Here is a 19,268-nt window from a genome sequence, read left to right on the forward strand (position 1 = left end):
CCCAGGTCCCGGGCATTCTGGATAACAGGTCCTATAACTGTACAGGTTAATTTATAGCATATCCAGTATTTTTTGCCAATGTGTGAGTGAGAAAAGATAGTACCAGTTAATAAAAAGCTTTAAATCACACCGATTGCATCAAAAGCCTTGTTTGTCCTTAACCAATGTTGTAAAAATTGTGTACATTTATGGGATCTAATTACCAGAAACCTGTTATTATTTTTATTTACTGTCATCCTTTCAGCAGGATCTTGACAAACTGGCAATCTGGGCAGCTAAGGGGCAGATGAGATTTAATGTGGATAAATGTTTGGTCATGCACCTGGGATGTAAAAATATGCAAGTCACTTACACCCTTAATGGGACTGCACTAGGCAAATCCATAATGGAGAAGGACCTTGGAATCCTTGTAGATAATAAACTTGGCTGTAGCAAGCAATGCCAGGCAGCAGCTGCAAGGGCAAACAAGGTTTTGAGCTGTATTAAAAGGGGCATAGATTCACGGGAGGAGGGGGTTATTCTTCCCCTTTACAGAGCGCTGGTAAGGCCCCATCTAGAATATGCTGTTCAGTTTTGGTCTCCAGTGCTCAAACGGGACATTATTGAATTAGAGAGGGTCCAGAGAAGGGCAACTAAGCTGGTAAAGGGTATGGAAAGTCTCAGTTATGAAGAAAGACTGGCCAAGTTAGGGTTGTTTATACTGGAGAAGAGGCGCTTAAGAGGTGATGTGATAACTATGTATAAATATATAAGGGGATCAAATAATAACCTCTGTAATGCTTTATTTACCAGTAGGTCCTTCCAACTGACACAAGGGCACCCACTTTGTTTAGAAGGTTTCGTTTAAATAAGAAAAGGATTTTTTACTATGAGAGCTGTAAAGTTGTGGAATTCCCATCAGAAATCACGGGGCCCCTCACACCAAAATTTTCTGGGTCCCCCCTCCACCCATGTCCTGCCCCAAAGGCCCTGCCCCAAATGGCCCCTCCCCCAGTGACCCCTCCCATCAATACAAAGGACACACAGACATTGGTAGCCAGGGGTTACATTTTGCAGTGGTGCCAGGGCAGGGACCCCCTAAAACATTGCTAGCCAGCCCAGGGCCCCCTAGAACATTGCTGGTTCTCCCCCAGTGTCCTCATACTATGGGCCGCTCCCCGCTGCTTCCTGCTCCCCCACTCCCCCCACATTCTACAGCTCCCCCCAGCATCCTCCAACTCTCCCCCCAGCATTCTCCAGCTCCCCCTCCCAGCATCCTCCATCTCCCCTCCAGCATTCTCCAACTCCCCCCAGTGTCCTCCCCAGCATCTTCCATCTCCCCCCCAGCATCCTCCAACTCCCCCCAGCGTCCTCCCCAGCATCCTCCAGCTCACCCCCAGCGTCCTCCCCAGCATCCTCCAGCTCCCACCCCCCTAGCGTCTTCCCCAGCATCCTCCGGCTCCTCCTGCGTCCTCCGGTTGTGACCTCCCCCTGCATCCTCCAGCTGTGTCCCCAGGCTCCCCTCCTGCATCCTCCGGCTGTGTCCCCAGGCTCCCCTGCTGCATTCTCACTTTTATAAGTTTCCAATAGGATTACCTGCTGACCACCAATGACAGGGGCCCAGAATTGATTAAATGGTAAATGAACTACTGTCCCCCCTGTGCCCCCCTAATGGTGGCCCTGCCTGAACCAGTCGTACTGGCTGATACATTATATAGCTTCAAGAAGGGGTTGGATGGCTTTTTAACGGAGGGAATACAGGGTTATGGGAGATAGCTCTTAGTACAAGTTGACTGGTCCAATTGCCAGGAAGGAATTTTTTCCCCTCAAATTAGAAATTACACTGTTTACATGGCAAATAATTCACTCTACCATTTAAAATTTTATTCTTGAACCAACAAATGTATTCTTTTTAGCTGTAATATTGGTGTATAGGCAGCCATCTCAGTGCATTGTGCCTGAGTCTGAGCTTTCAGAAGGAGCCAGTGCTACACATTAGAACTTCTTTCAGGTAACCTATTGTTTCTCCTACTCCCATGTAACTGGAGGAGTCCCACGCCTGACTTGGATTTCTTACTATTGTGTGCTATTCTGATATCTGGAGCTGCTATCTTGCTACCTTCCCATTGTTCTGCCGATCGGCTGCTGGGGGGGGGGGGGGGGTGATATCCCTCCAACTTGCAGCTCAGCAGTAAAGTGTGACTGAAGTTTAAGAGTACATCGCTGTGGCACCCTGGGAAATAAAGAATATGGCTAGCCCCATGTGATATTTCACATCAATACATGCCAATATTACTAAAAAATATTTGCCATGTAAACAGCGTAATTTAGAAATAAAAAGTATGCCTTAAAAATCATGCCAGTATCCCTTTAAGGTATATACACACACAGGATAGGTGACTTTAATTTAGGGGAGGACCGTTGGGGTTGAGCTCATGCAGCTGCAATATGTTGTTAAATTTATGACATATAAGGGAAGTGTGAAGATCCTCAAGTGTGTGATCTGAAAACATCTCTCTGGAAGTGCACAAGTTTCTCTGTGACTTAAACTCTGTTTTGTTAAAGACACAACATCATGTACCGTTTTCTGATCTTCAGTGCCATTCTTCTCTTTGCAGTTGCCATTGACTCCTCAAAAAAAGTGAGTGTTTGCATTTTGAGACTTTGCCGTTTCCTAATCCTAAATGGTTATTATTCTTGAATATACAGCTTGCTTTCAAATAAGGTGGTTTCTTTGTAATACATCTGTAAAGACTGAAGTGGACAGATGTCTAAAATAATAGCCAGAAGACAACTTCCTGTTTTCAGCTCTTTAACCTCTTAGTTAGTCAGTGACTTTAGGGAGGGCCACATGGGACATAACTGTTCAGTTAGTTTGTGAGCAAGCAGGTCAGATTCAGAAGCAAACTAACTGAACAGTAATGTCCCATATGACCCCCCCCCCCCCACAAGTCACTGATTTGACTGGTTAACAACTAACAACTGTAAATGAGCAAGTAGTGTTCTGGTCATTATGTTAGACATCTGCCCGCTCCAGCCTTTATAGATTACATTTTTGCATAACTAAACCTATTTTTACACCGAACAGTTCCTTTAATGACTAATTGGTATATAGCTGAATATAAAGACAATCTCTAAAGGTCAGCTAAATTACATGAAGGATATTTTTTCCTACTGCTTAATGAGCCTAAACATGAAACATTTCCCAAATGTCTGTGAACGGTTTTATGTGGCATAGCAGCTTAAATTTGCAGTACTGATAAGCAGCAAAGCAGTGTTGTTGTTACATTTATTTTCAATTATGTAACCATACATTTATAAACACTCCACAAAAACAGATTTTTAAATCTAATCAGTAACTGATTTTTGCAAAGAACAAAAGGATAAAGAAGCTTTTGTCTTCAGCCATGGGAACTTCCAGTTGCAAAATAACTGTCAAATAAGGTTATAGATAGATGTAGATATTGTGAAGAGCTTCACTATACATCATGGGCTTTTGTTCTGATTGCAGCATGGTGCCATTTCAGTATTAACTCTCCAAAATGTATATTCATTTCAGTAATAAATTTAAATCAATGTAAAATTATTTTTTAATATTAAACAATATTAATTGAGCTACTTGGACACTTCCTGTGATTTTTTTAATATTTTTTTTCAGCCATGTCTTTGCATATTTTAGATGGAGCATTGGATTTAAAGCATTCACATTTTTATTCAGATTTCTGTATTCCCCAGTACTATATAAAATTTGTGCAGCATGCAGTCTTTGTTGTGAATATGGACCCAGTGGGAACGAGCTCAAGGCTGGCAACAGTGATGGAATTACCATACAGCAAACCTCTCAATCATGAGTGGACACAAGCCGTTGGTTCTGCTGTATTGTAGTCTCATCCCCTAGCCCCATTTGCCATTTAATTTTTGTCACCCACTGCAAACAAACAAGCAGGTGGGCAGGCAGCCAGCAGGGGAAGCAGAGGAGAACGCCACATGCTGGGCCTTCCAAAGGTTTTTTTTTACTGTGGACCAAGCCCATAGTTGCACCACTGGCTAGGAAACACAATGTTTTTCTTCTAGGTTTAGTAACCCATCAGCAGGTAGCAGTTACTGGTCTACTGGTTGAAAGCAATCATACTGTTAGTTGCTGTGGGTTAACAGATCTGGAGCAGACATGGCACATCTTAATAGATCTAAGGCCAGAGAGTACCAGAGATCAAAAAGATCCCTGTAATATTGTCATATTTTACTTAATGTACCACCCTCAAAAATAAAACAAAACACTGTTTTATGTATTGTTTAGACGGGGCCTTAACTATATAATATAGTGACTATTAATTGTTGCTTTGAGATCTGGATAGTGCCGAGAGATAATCAAATTGCTAATAATGTGACAGTATTCAAAAAGGAATCCCATTCTTAGCATGAAACTATAGGCCTGTTAGTCTGATAATCACTAGTAGGAAAGCTTGTAGAAGAGATAATAAAGAATAAGATTAATTGCAAATCACAGTGCCATAGGTTTGCACCAGCATGGTTTTATGCATAATGTATACTGTAGGGCTTTGTCCTTGCCCCTTCAACCTGATGGATTTTTGTATTTTTTTAACCCAAATTAACTTTATAACAGTGTAATGGATGGATTCCTATAATGGCTCAGGTGGATGGAATGCAGTATTTGCCAACTGTAGGATGGACAGGTCTCAATGACTAATCTCCTGACTAAAGTATTAAATCAGAAGGAGAGCCCCTGATAAATCAGTGCTGCAGCCATTTCATCTCTGCTGACATGTTCCAATGGCAGTTCATTTTGTTTAACCCAGATTACAACCATATAGTACACATAGAAACTGCCCTTTATTGTTTGAATTTCTCTTATAGCATACAAACACTGTTCCTTACAATTGCACCCTGTTTATTGACCATACATTCTTTTTCAGCAAAACAGCACTTTAGAGATTAATCCAGATCCAGAACCATCGCCAAGTAGCAACCCTGGGTCCTTCACTTCTCCAGTATCACTGTTCATCTGCACACTCCTATCCTTCTTCTACCATATGCTGGCCAACTAATACCTGAGAAGAATCCTTTACTGGAAACCCAAATATTGTTCCTTTACTCTATCAAAGGTGTCTTGTGCTTCATCTATGACCAAGCAGTCCGTAAGATGAACCCTCAGATTGTCCTCTTGAATGCTTGCTTCAGCGCGGCTGGGCTCAATTTGATTGTACACTCCTCTGACCACTCCTCAACACCTTCCATTCAACCAATTGCTTAAATATCCCCATAACCAATACACTGGCTAAATAAATATGTATTGTTTTTCACCAGAGTTTTTTTTTAGTTTGTCATTTGCTTAAATTGGGAAATGGAGAAGAAAAGCACAAAAAAAAAAAACTTGACAGAAATTCAATTAAATAAAAGTGTATCACTATTTGAAACACAATTTCCTACATGTGATTAGAAGGATAATAAGTGAATTGTATACTCATGGGTACTTGTTCTTTTTATATAGGGTTACATTTCTGTATTCAGCAAATATACAAAACTTATTAAGGCTGTAAATCCAACAGATTGGATTATTCTTGTGGCTCCATCTCAGCAATTTTAATACAGGCAAAAAGTAAGGTTTTAAAGTGAGCTGAATTTTGCAAGAACTGTTGCAGTTGTGAATTCTGCATGTCAGTTTAAAAGATCTTCATTATACTTCCACATTTCTCGAATTTGGCTATATCGCCAGAATTCTACAGAGGGGCAAAATAATCATTATCAAAAGTAGGGATACACTAAATTCATAGTTATCCTTAATAGCTTTGGCTAATATTGAACAATTTACTTGCCTATTAATTTTATACAGGTATGGGACCTGTTATCCAGAGCGCTCAGGACCTGGGGTTTTCTGGATCTTCTCCATACCATCTACTAAAAAATTATTTAAACATTAAGGGTAGTGGTATACAGGGAGATTAGTTGACTACGATAAATCTTTGTTATCGTGGGCGACTAATCTCTCCAAAATGCTATCCCACCAGCAAGAATGTAAATCACCGGTGGGATGGTATATATGTCACTTCGTTTACCTTAAGTTTCGTAAAAAGGCAACTTTGGGCGACTTCGAGAAGGCAAAGCATATGCGATGAGTATGCCACCCCACTGGCAATTTACATACCGGTGGGAAGATTAGTCGCCCGCAATAGTGAAGATTTATTGTGGGGGGACTAATCTCCCCATGTGCCACTGCCCTAAATGGTAGATTGCTCGACCCTTTTGGGGGGAAAATACCTCAACTAACGAGTACCTTATCTCATGCGGGGTTTCCTTATTGCCCCTAATTAAACCCAATATGAATGTTTCGCTTCCAATAAGGATTAATTATATATAAGTCAAGATCAACTACAAGGCACTGTTTTATATTTACAGAGAAAAAGAAAATCATTTTTCAAAAGTCGAATTATTTAAGTCTATGGGAAATGGTCTTCCCATATTTCAGAATGTTCTGGATAACAGAATGCACTGGAATGTACTGGGAACAAAAAATCTTTTAGTTGCTTTAAAGTCACATGCTGCTAAGTGTTTGGAGTTGGTTAATTCCAGTCCTCCATTTTTGGTCTTCTGCTGAAGCATAACCAGATCTTAAATTCAGTGCACACCTAATGGAGAGCTGCAGGGCAATGGGGTCGTCAGGGGAGCCCTCAATAACAACAGCTTTGCAATGTTCTTCCACATCCTTCCTGTATTGTTACCACAAGTGGAGCTATACTTAAGGCAGTAAACACAGGTGCATTTTGTATAAATGTTACTGATGTGGTTTCTCGCCTTTTTTTTCCTCACATGCCTTGCCATAGTTAACACTGGAGCCTCATCTCTTTGAGACATCATTAAAGAGCAGTTAGAATTGTGTTTGCAAAAATTAATTTTGTGCAAAATTTCCTGTTAAATTAACAGAAAAAAAGCCATAACCAGAACAGCAAAATGCACATTTTTGGCAGCAGTTACAGCAACTACTGCTATTTATGAAGAGCCTATTCTCTACTCCAGCCTTTGCACGTATGCAGGGGAGCCTCATAAGTGAAGGCACCCTGGGTTGCAAAGTCAGCAGGGACTCGTCTTCAACTTTCAATTCTTCTACATCCTCTGTCCTTCACCTACACACTAGAGAGATTTATGGATTTATGAAGATTTAAAAAAAAAAAAAAAAAATATGCTGATTTAGAATTAAGAAATAATAAATACTGTTATTGGTAGCTTCATTTACAAAGGCAGTGAAATATTGAAAGTGTAATTTTTGAAAGCAAATCAATCTTATTTACCCTAAAATTTGTGTCCCCTGCAACTTGCGTGGGATGCACCAATACAGAAGCAATTTAGTGCCTGTTTTGGTAAATTGCACTTTTTCCCTCCATTTGTGTTGGCATCACTTCTGGACTGGGCATTAAAATAGGCCCAGGTATATCAGGTACACTGAGGTCCAAACAGCCTCCCACCAGCCCAATAAATAGTAATTGTCTATAGCATCTTACAGCAGCCCCTCTGGCATTTGCCAGAACCCATGTATTTCCAGTCCCTTCTTCTGGTGTTCAACAGTAATACCAGCATTAGTCAGTTGCAGCTATTGATAATTGATCGTAACTTGCTAAACAAACCCTGGAATTCATCCATCACATTAACAATAAGATTCAAGAGAGCATTTTAAATAATGTCATTTTTAATGTTCCAAATACAGAATGTACAAAACCACCCAGAGTTTGTGAACTTAAAAAGGAGAAAGTAAAATCTGTATAAAAATTTACATTTCAAATATAAATAAAAGTGTATCTTTACTTAAAACATCATTATGCTAGTTAACACTATATACAGGGTGATGTCCACCTGTGCTGCACGGCGTCTTCACATTTCTTACATATGGATTAAGGCAGAATTATAATGTCTTTTTAAGATTTGTTGCAAGGCTAGAGGCACATGGGGAATTTTGTCTGCTGCTGTTTTCCATTGGGTGGCAATAGCAGATAAAACCACCCCTGCCCTCTTATTATCATTCCTGATGTTATTAAAGGAGTTGTTCACCTTTACATAAACTTTTAGTATGTTGAAGAGGGTGTAGAGCGCACCATTCTGCAACAATTTGTATATAGTCTTTATTTTTAATTGTTTGGTGTTTTCGAATTGCTTAGCTTTAAATTCAGCAACTCCCCAGTTTGGAATTTTAGCAACAATATGGTTGCCAGGGTCCAAATTCCCTAGCAACCAGGCAGTGGTTCAATGAGAAACTGGAATATGAATAGGAGTGGGTCTAAATAGAAAGATAAGTAATAAAAAGTAACAATAACAGTGAAATTGTAGCCTTGAAAAGCAATAGCTTTTGAAACCCTTTTGAAAACTGGAAAGAGTCAGAGAAAAAGCAAATAATTCAAAAACCATAAAAAATAAAGACCAACTAAATACATTGGTATAACATACTAAAGGTTAACTGTAAGGTAAACCATACCATTACATAGAAAGCACCATGGCTGACACACGTACACACAGAATAGTGACAGGCAGTCCCTCTAAAACAAGGCTGTCCAACTGGAGGCCGGCAGGTCAGATGTGGCCCTCCAAAGAGTTTTTATGTCCCCCCCCCACTCTGCTCAAGGGTGTCAGACTTCATTGTACAACATTATTTTAATACAATCTGACTCTTGGCCATGATTTATGAGAAATAATCACCCCACTACATATTATAAGTTGGAGAGAACTGCTTTAAAACATTCAATTGAGTAGTTTCTTAACCAAAGACCTGCCTGCCTGTGTTTGCATTATCCAGGTCATTTTTTCTGCAAATAGAAGCAGTGGTCAAAATATACTATTATAGCTTTATAGTTATAGTTTTATATAGAACAATACTATATAAAATTATAATGCTAGTTTCTGGCAGATGATTAATGATGATAATAAAAATTACAGCTGAAATATTACATTTAATTAACACATCAGAGGGTATATATTTCCTATTGAGGATAAGAGGGTGATTGCGCTTTACAGAAACTAGATGAAGTTAAGGTTAGTGTAACTAGGTTAAGGTTTTCTGGTGGGTTTGTAGCTTAAATATTAAGGGAAAAGTATTCTTTAATACTACAAAACCGTTAGTTTTGGGTTTCCTGCCTTCTAAACCAGCGCACATAAGAGGACAGGAAAATGTGCCTTTTTGTGCTATGTTTAGATGTTTCTGGTCCAGCTGCCATTTTTTGAAGTAAACGTTTAGGAATTATGCTGCGTATACCCTTGCTAACATTTTCACAATCCTCTTTGCTTTGGGTCCACTTTGCTTTGTTAGAACACTTCCAGGTCCCATTGCTGGGTTGGTCTGTCTTCTGCAGTCTCCCATATTACCACATGGTCCGAGTCATAACATTGGCCTCCTGGGATATCAAAAGTTAAAAGAATGGTGAAGCATTAATATGGGATAGGCCTAGCCAAACACAGAACAGATTAATGTGCAGTAGCATACTGGTTCACTATACAGTTAATATGTTATATGTAAAATCTGAAAAAGATATTATTGCTCTAAATGTGCTTTTAATTATGTGAACCATAAAGTCACATGTATAAAACAGACAAATTGTAACAAAGAATGTAACTTCTATGGTAGACATGGCTTAAAGTATTTGCAAAAATGAACCATACTGATAAGCAGTATTTGTTCAAAGGGCTTAGAACATAATAATATAATTTTCATTATCTAATTTAACAATTATTTATTGGATCTGAAATACTGCTTACCTTGGCAGAGGCATTGTGTAACACTGAAATTAGCAAAATTAGTAAAAACCACTATAACACTGTGGGGCAGATTTATAATGATAAGTAAAAAATGATGACAAAATTCACCACACATCACCAGGCTTCGCTGTGTAAAACATGATGTAAAATTGGTGTAATTTTTTTCATGCGTTTTTTTACTTCTGCCGGAACTTACATACAATAATGGCATAAAATCTGGCATTTGGACAACCAGGGTCAGACCCAATGCCTGTTGCCGCTGGTGCATCTTCCCCTGACGCATTTCACTTATGCGCGCTCAGGAGGGGAGAGGGCCCCTGCGGTGGGTTAGGGGGGTGCGTTGGGGGATGAGACGCAGCTGGCGGGGGCACCTGGTGGGCCCTGCACCCCCCAGTCTGACCCTGCAGATGGCAAACTTCTCCATTAACTTTACACAGCCTTTTACACGGTTTTACACAGCATAATATATAGGCCCCTAGAAACAATAAATTACTGTGTAAGCAAATAATAAATGGGCCCCAGAAAAATAGATCCACACATAAACAAAAAATGGAAAACAAAAAGAAAAAAAACTGGCGCGTGAACAAATTACATCTGTTAAATGACAGATAAATGGGTATAAGCTATAATACTGTGTGTTCGCCCACCTTTTACATCAAGGCACATTCCTTCAAAGATGCAACTTGTTATGCAACCAGAATCTTCTAGGATCCAGGTCTGAATTGGCTTTCGACTCTCAGACCATAACACCACCTTGGTTCCAGAGCATGATTGGCCAATCACTTGCAAACTCATATGAGGAGCCATCTGTCCAGTAACATCAAGAGATAGAATGATAAAAAAAAGAAATAGTATGTTAAAGCAGAAAAAGCTGTATAAAAATAAATTTTAAAAAAAGTTTTTGAATGCATGCCCTTTTTTCTATATCTATATGTTGGAGCCCATGGAAGCCAGGAACCTAATACACAACAGGCTTATTTCTACTGTAAAAACATTTGCCAACCTGGTTTTTAAGACGTCCCTCCTCGTAGTACCACAGCAAACACCTCCCATCTTCTGGCTCAGTCACAAGTACCCGGGCTGCCTTCATATCTTCTGTCAGCTCAGCAATACAGAGAAATAGGCCCAGATTGCGATTACGAAGACGGAAATACACAGTCCTCTGGGGGCAGAAGTGAAGTGGTAAGATTAATGTATGCTCTAGAGCAGTGCTGTCCAACTTCTGTGGTACCGAGGGCCGTAATTTTTCCGGCCTACATGGTGGAGGGCCAATAATGGAAGCCACTTTTGACCACTCCCCTTTGTTAAACCACACCCACTTGAAACCACACCTGTGTTATCACATGATCATACCCATAATAATGGTGGTAGTACAGCAAAAACCTGCCATACTCTGCCTTCCCTACCCTACCTGTGTGAGCCATACTCTGCCTGCCCTACACTGATTGTGTGTGCCATACTCTGTCTGCCCTACCCTGTCTGTGTGTGCCATACTCTGCCTTCCCTACCCTGCCTGTGTGTGCCATACTCTGCCTTCCCTAACCTTGCCTGTGTGTGCCATACTCTGCCTGCCCTACCCTGCCTGTGTGTGCCATACTCTGCCTGCCCTACCCTGCCTGTGTGTGCCATACTCTGCCTTCCTTACCCTGCCTGTGTGTGCCATACTCTGCCTGCCCTTAGCTTCCTGTGTGTGCCATACTCTGCCTTCCCTACCCTGCCTGTGTGTGCCATACTCTGCCTGCCCTATGTTGCCTGTGTGTGCCATACTCTGCCTGCCCTCTGCTGCTTGTGTGTATGGCACACACAGGCAACATACAATGACACAATGCTGGCACCACATCCTCACTATAAGATCACTGCTCTCTTTTCTTAAAAAAAGTCCAAATGGATTGTTCATGTGCTACCCCTTACATGGTGGGTGAGGTGTTGCACCATTTGTTGTCAGGGCTAATCTTTGCACCTAACAGCCTCAGTCACATGTTTTGTGTGTTTGTAGCCTTATATGTCCATTCTTTGCTTTGTTGTTTACATTACAGCTATATAAATATGAGATACATTTTATGCCATTTTTTGTGTGGTTTTTCAGGTAAGATTAACATTTTGTCTTCATAAACAGGCCACCAAGTACTCCAGCTTTTACTTTGTCACAAGTAGACATAGCAGGATGATCTTGACCTCACCTGTCGGATGGGGCAAAGTGATCCAATTCTCTGGAGCCCGCTGTAAAGCAGCCAGTTAGGAATCTGCTTACGTTCCAATAACCACTGTCTACCCCTAAAATCACTGTGTTCATAAACAACCCATCTGTACAGACAAAGGGAGAAGAGAATTAAAGATAATAGCAAAGCATTGTGGAACTGAATAAAGGAAACATAACGGGAAAGCCTGAAGATACATACAGTATATATACATTGTATTTACTAATGTTTCCCCAAAGTCCCAGATTTTTTTATTTAAAACAAAGTCATTACAAATGTATATTTTCCAAGTTCCATGTAACTATGCTCATGCAATCTAAGGCCTGTGAGTATGGCTGTTTCCCACACCAGTCCTTATAGAATTTATTTATATCCCCTAATTAATTGTAGATTTAAGATCAGTTGTCAGGTAACCAGCGTCAAAATGTGCAGTCTTTTTATGTGAGCAAGTGGAAGGCAGTGGGCAATGAACTACTTTGTACTGTTAAATAATTTAGTCATAATAAGTCCACATTTTTTAAGCTGTCTGGTAAGAATACGAACAATAAGGCTGGTCCTACTAAAAATGTAGAGATACAAGTTTTTCCCACAATGACCTAGGAACCTAGGTCATCTTACATTGGTGTCTGTTTATAGGACAATAAATGGAAGATTATGCCCATGATACAGAGGTGCTTTAACTCACATGCCACTCTTTACGCTCACTGACATCACATGGTTGTTGTACCCTTCTCCCTGAAGGCTCCGAACTTCTTCCGTAAAATCCAGTTCCTTTCCCTCAAATCTCTCTAAACCATGGAGCGATATAGAAGGAATAGAAAAGTACTGGGAAAACAAAGTAGAACTGGGATCAGCAACATAGAATATTGTCAGTGTTTAGCAGCATTTAGTGTAATCAGCACACAGCACAAGTACAGTAATTATTAAGGGCTGGGCTTATGACTATAAGTGGACTACTGATCTCAGTTTAAAGAAAAAGCAAATAATTACAGTTCTGTCTCTATAGATTCGATTGTAATTATTATTCGTCATTCTGTTTCAGCACAAAGCAAAACTGCACAGTAGAGACAGAGTTTGGGTGATTATAGTGGCAGTATAGAGTATGAGTAAGTATCAGAGGGTTTTGTGGTGTAATTAGGCAGCAGGGCTAAACTGGTCACACACAAAATCATTATCGATTGAACCAGTTATTTGCCTTTCCAGATTCTTTGTTTGGTGTGACCTTGTGCAATGTAATCATATTAAATATTGAGAACACACATGTAACATGGTCAGAACACCAAGTTTGACATAGTTCTTATTTGTTGGTGAAGATACTGCTATACATAAAGTTAAAAGGATTTACAACTCGTAGTAATAGTATAGCATAGTAAATAACAGATAAATCATCTATAATTCTGTTCTAGTGCACAAATGAGTACAAAGTTTGCTCTTTGCTCTATGATTGCTGCTGCACATTCTTTGCAATTACAATGTAAGGCACAAGCTTGTAGGAAGACTAATATTTGGTGCTACCTGGTCATGCTTTGGAAACTGGCATTGTCAGTCACACAAATAAATAGAAATCACTATAACAAGAATGAATCAGATTTTAAACATACCAGAGGCACCATCTTGAAAGATCGTAGAGGGCAAGGTGTCAGACACCCCATGGCAGTGCGAGTTGGGTATTCTCCTTCTGACAGAATGTACTGTTCTCCACTGCAATTCTCGCCCTCATACAGGCTCCAGCTGTGGGAAAGGAGACAGTTTTGTTAATCTGTATCTTGCACTCTTTTGCACTACTGTTCATACATATCCCAGCCAATAGCAATGGAACCTGCTGTGGAGCAAAATGCTTTCTCCAGTTCCTGCTATTTAGGGAATGAGCAATAAATTCCAGGACACCAAGGGCAGATTCAACAAAATATGTGTTTAGAGCTTAATACTAAAAACTTACCCACATTCTATTCATTCCCAGGGGATTTTAAGAAGCATATTTAGCAAGTGGTGAATTCTAACATTTACCCATTAATAAATAGATTTCCAAAAATTTCTTAGGAATAAATAGAACGTGGGTGAGTTTTTATGTATTAAGCTCTAAACTCACATTTTGATAAATCTGCCAAGTGTAATTCCATTCTGAAGAGGGATACTGTTGCATATATAGACAGAAATATGTCTCATAATATCACACATCAACAAATATACAGCCCAATTAACCAGTGGGATTAAAGGAGTAAACTGGGTAACTTTACTTTAAAACACATCAACAGTGTATACATTCATTTATATACAGTGTCTGCCTGTGAAAGTTATGGAACACAGCATATCCATACCTTGATTACAAACTCACAGATTCCCCCAGTTGCATATATTTATATCTGTACAGCAAAGAGTATAATATTTTTAAACAAACCATATTTGGACAAATAAAAAGAAGCTATAGAAAAACACACCTTCCACACTCCACCCTGCAAGACTGAGGTGAAAAGTATTCTGGGAGCTCCATGTGGTCTTCACTGCAAGTTAAACAATCACCATAGAAGTTTGGCTCCGAGAACAAGTGGATCTGAAAGTACAGAATGTATAACAGTATAAGGGAACATCTAGATTAATTCTTAAACTTTATTGAGTCATCCATTTAGGAAGAAGCATATAAAGGTAGAACGAGAGACCAGACTAATGCAAATATTGGAACATCATGGATAAGGTTCCCAAACATAATTAAAGTGTGGGCATGGAAAACTTAAATCATGGGATATAAAAATGTGTTTTTCTTTAATAATGAGGTAATTCTTTGTCATTGATGATAACTAACCATCACAACTCCACATCTACAGCAAAGCAGTTGTATTGTTTTTATTTATAGCTTGGGGCAATGGAATGTATGGCAATTGAGGCATTTTACTACCCATTCTAAATATAGTACAACCCACCTAGCACAATTGAAGTCAACTGGAATAGCATAAAAATCCCCCAAAAGGCAATTTTAATACTAATCAATTGATTAGGAAAGGAAAACAGCAGCTCATATTTTACATCTTATACATCTACACAGTAAATTGTAAAGAAAAAGAATGAATGAGAAAAACAATTTGAAAAGTTTCTAGACAAAAAGTTCACACTTCCTGATATACCCAAATCTATAGTGTGCATTAAATACATGTATAACGTCTTAGCTTACCTTGGATACAAAATGGAGACTGTTTCCCCCAACCTGAAAGACAAAATTCATAAATAACCCATCAACCACTGGCTGCTATGCATATGGTATGCATGTTAACCTACATAACATCATTTTGCAAGGCCAAAACATAGTTCTACCATTAGCTATTTATCACACTTGCCAAGTTTCCCCATTGCAGTAACTCATAGTAACCAATAAGAAGTCTACCATATGATCTTTGAAAATATTTTCTTTTGCAAGTGCCTCCTATTCAGCAAATGTGCTGCTTTATACATACCATGGGCTGGTTTACAAACATAGGTCCTACATTGCACAAGTGCAGTTGGCAGTTGCAACCAATCAGGTGGTTGGTTTCCTTTTCCAACTTGCAAGTTACATTTAGTTTTGTAAATCAGCCCCTGAGCTCTTTAATGTGGTTGGCAGAGCTCAGTCCAGATACTCTCGTCTGTGGATCATATGCCTTAGCTTAAGTTAAGCTTGATTAGCAGTGATTATCAAGCAGCATATGGTTTCTTTACAATGATTAAAGTGGACTAAACCTGGTGCACAGGGTAACTCATTATATTGGTTGCAATACACAGTTTGTGAGTGAGTAACTGATATAATTTTCTAGATGCTTCGCCAGTAATAATCCTTTTCCTAACTGTAATAATACAAACATGCTGTACCTTAGCTTGACACTCCCATGGCTGCTATTTTAGTACATTTTTTTTATTTGATGAGTAAAGCACCAGTACTTCCTGTTGTGGCTGACGCACATTCATTCCATGACTAATACGCAGCTCTCACCTGTATCACTGGTTGCACAGAAGAGATCTTGCCGCTCTCAGCTCCCCAATCCTGGTAGTTGTGATAGATCCCTTTCTCTAAAATATACTGCTCCCCTGAGAAATCCACATTCTCGTATGCCACCCACCTGTGTAAGAAAGTCAGTCTGGTGATAACATTGTAGGGCAAATTAGACTCCATAGGGATGATATAATGGCAAGCTTGTCCACTTCTGGAAACCCATAGCAACCAATCATGTTTTCAAAAAGCTGACCAGTAAATGCTAGCTGCTGATTGCTATGAGGTACTAGACAAATAGCAAACCAATTATTACTCCATTGTATATGGTACCTACTTCCTATTATTCCTGATCAACACACCTCCTTCTCTTTACCCCAAACTATATGTATGTACATTGTGTTGCCACTATGTGTAGAATATTAGTTTTTTTTACTCAGAGCAAAGAAGGTCATAGACAGGGCCAGAACTAAGGGTAGGCAGAAGAGGCACCTGCCTAGGGCGCAATGGTAGGGGGGCGCCAGGCAGGTACCTCTTCTTTCACCTACCACCGGTTCTGGACCCTTTCCCCCCACTGTGCAGGGACCTTTTCCTGTAGACCTGTGCGCGCATGCGCGCACGAGGGGAAGGGGTGTTGGCGGTGGGTGGCCCAAGCCAACTAAGGTGCCTAGGGCATCATGGACCACACCAGAACATAGGTGTGGCAAAAAAAGGGGTAAAAATTAAGCTGAATAGTGCTGCTGATTGAACCTCATATTAAATTTTAACTTTTGCTATAGTTCCCCTTTAATGCAAATAAAAACAAAATTTGTTATTTTGCTTTGGGATACCACTTGATTAAAATTTACAAATGTTTTGTACATGCCCCCCCATGATAGAAACTTGCCTCAGGTAGTTATATACCCTCCCCCCATAACTTTTTAGAGCCTCATTTCCATTTTTGAAATTTGTCTCTTTTTGACATTTCTTTTTTGAAATTTGTCTCTTTTAGTGTAAAGAGTAACTGAGTATAATCATTTTGCTGCCCTAGGCCTGGGCCTTTGCGGCCTTGCTACAAATCCGGGCCTGTTACCAGGCTAGTAAAATACCGATTTCTCAATTTTATTGTGCCAGGATAACGTAAAAAAAAATGATCCAAGCTCATATTTCATGAAAATTTTCTTAAACCCAATGAATCATTTTATTACACCAGCTAATGCTGCTTGTTTTAGTATCCATTATTTTATCATGTCAAAAATAACTACAGATGTGTAACTACACATCTGTACTTACAAAGTGAATTTATTATGCATTTTACTAACCTAAATTTCATTTATTTTCTCATTATACTGTACTATTAGTCGCACCTTCAGTATTTGAAGCGGGAGTGACATTCATTAGCTATCCTCATAAATATATTCTTGTAGGGTTTTGATATATGAAACTGGGGATTAAGCTGAAGGCGTTGGCATGGAATGTCATTATAAATGATTGTTAAGGGTTATAAGCATTAAATGAGGCATTTTCCATAAATAGCATAGTATGTGTCTTAATTATGTGTTAAAAATGCAATATAGCTTCCTTTCCATGTTAATAACTTAAACTTGAGCTTTTCACTCATGAGGAGTCATTTTCTGTAGGGGTCATTTACAATCTGGAAGGCAGGATGCAAAATCCAAAAAAAAAATGGCACAATCTGCTATGTTTTTGCACTTTGCACCCTCTGTTCCAGCCTAGATAAATTGTTGCAGGCTCTGTGTTCTGTCTCTGAGCACAGAGACCTGCAGAGACACACAGGCATCCCCCTTCCCACCCCCTCCTGTCCCCTAACGTCTATGTCATTCAGGCATTTAAGTTAGGGAACAGAGGTGGGTGCCCACTGACATTGAACTGTGCACCTTATGCCAGAGTAAGGTAGCTCAACTTTCCCTTTTTTGCTACACCTTACTCCAGAGTGCAGAAAAAAAGCTAAAAAAAGCAACACTCATTGTTAAGAACACTCACACTCCACTTAGAACATGAATGGACCCCGTGCTTGTTCCATACTGAGCCTCTTCTAAATCAGCCAAGGATTCACTAAGGCGCAAACATGGACCCTCTAAACATCCAGGCAACTCATAGAGCACAATCTCAGGTTGAGAAAAATCCTAATAGAAAAGATAAATGTATTTAAATATTTAAAAGTAATTTTTTTTATGCATGTGTTATGAACAAAAACAGTACAGTAAAGAAACCCCTCCTATAACAGAATTTACTTTTTATCTTAATCAGCTTAGCTGGCAAGAGGCCGTCAAAGCAAAAACAAGTGAACCTAAATCCAGGCTCCCTTTTAAAAATACATGGTAATTTTTCTTTAATGCTATAGATACAAGAAATAAGGATCAGATTTATAAAATGCTGCATATATAGATTTATTTCAATAATCCATGAATATATAAGCAAAATTATCCTTGATTTTGCTCTCTGGGAAACTTTTCTTTTCTTTTTATAGTTTATCCTCTGGGCATAGTTAGTTAATTTGTTTTGTTTTGTTTTTCTCTATTTAAATTACTTATTTTGTTTCTCTGTAAGTATTCTATTTTCTTCATTTCTTATCTTTTTGAAGGACAAACTGTCGAATGTGACTATTTTTGTACAACCTATATTTAAATAATTTGTCATTATTTATCCTACATGTTTATTGCAAAACTTCAATAAAAAAAAAAAACAGTACAGTAACACCAATCTCACCGTTCGAATAAGTCTGACAGATCCCAGCTCCTCTGTGCAGCCACCCCAGTCAGAGAAATCATTATATTCACCTTCTTCCAGCAGGTACTGGTGACCTCGAAATCCTTCTTTCTCATACCCCACCCAACTACAAATATAAAAAGAATGAGAGGATATGATGTGGCAAAAATGCACACAGAAATGATAACAAATATACTGCAAGTTATACTTACCAGCCCCCCGAGGCCTTCAAAGATCCCAAAGAATATAGTTGTTCACCCCGAAGGTTTGGCTCCCCCTGAATAGAATGCATGTCTCTAGTCACCTCCAAACATGTACCTTCAAATCCAGTGTTCTGAAACAGGAGGAGCTGTAGGGACAAAAAAAAGAAAATAGCACACTAATTTGGCCACTAAGTAAAGAAATAATATAAGCACCACATGGTATCAGGTGAACTACACTATTCATTGCACAGTATTCCTTGTACCACTTCATAATATTGCATTATACGTGCCATACTGCTACAAAATGCACTTTTCCCTCAGTGCACAATACATATTTTTATCCTGTTGCACACTTGATCTGGAACTCATGAGATACAATGGAACCACCCAGGGGTGCAACATTAGGGCATTCAAATCCTGCTGTTGCTGGGAGCCCAAGAACTTTAGGGGCTTCAGTGGAGCCCTAACTGA

At 39.3% G+C, this 19,268-nt stretch overlaps 1 protein-coding gene and 1 long non-coding RNA gene across 2 annotated transcripts in view; one reads left to right on the forward strand and one right to left on the reverse strand.

The window, feature by feature from the left end:
• The first annotated feature begins 2,431 nt into the window (after positions 1-2,431).
• LOC100493216 lies at positions 2,432-5,305 on the forward strand. The gene is made up of 2 exons (XR_208278.2): positions 2,432-2,620; positions 4,914-5,305. It is a non-coding gene; the product is annotated as an uncharacterized LOC100493216 (long non-coding RNA).
• Positions 5,306-7,658: 2,353 nt separating this feature from the next.
• Positions 7,659-19,268, reverse strand: part of crybg2 (crystallin beta-gamma domain containing 2) — a 50,533-nt gene continuing 38,923 nt past the window's right edge. Inside the window, exons 11-22 of the mRNA XM_002934656.5 lie at positions 18,807-18,943; positions 18,595-18,721; positions 17,869-18,011; positions 15,889-16,015; positions 15,097-15,129; positions 14,369-14,481; positions 13,532-13,661; positions 12,616-12,755; positions 11,913-12,036; positions 10,736-10,894; positions 10,380-10,539; positions 7,659-9,371 (exon numbers count right to left, since the gene is read on the reverse strand). Coding sequence (XP_002934702.2) covers positions 9,283-9,371; positions 10,380-10,539; positions 10,736-10,894; positions 11,913-12,036; positions 12,616-12,755; positions 13,532-13,661; positions 14,369-14,481; positions 15,097-15,129; positions 15,889-16,015; positions 17,869-18,011; positions 18,595-18,721; positions 18,807-18,943 — 1,482 coding nt within the window. The 3' untranslated portion in view covers positions 7,659-9,282. The remainder of the gene's footprint in view (positions 9,372-10,379; positions 10,540-10,735; positions 10,895-11,912; positions 12,037-12,615; positions 12,756-13,531; positions 13,662-14,368; positions 14,482-15,096; positions 15,130-15,888; positions 16,016-17,868; positions 18,012-18,594; positions 18,722-18,806; positions 18,944-19,268) is intronic.

Source organism: Xenopus tropicalis, chromosome 2 (assembly GCF_000004195.4).
Source record: "Xenopus tropicalis strain Nigerian chromosome 2, UCB_Xtro_10.0, whole genome shotgun sequence".
Classification (NCBI taxonomy): Eukaryota; Metazoa; Chordata; class Amphibia; order Anura; family Pipidae; genus Xenopus; species Xenopus tropicalis.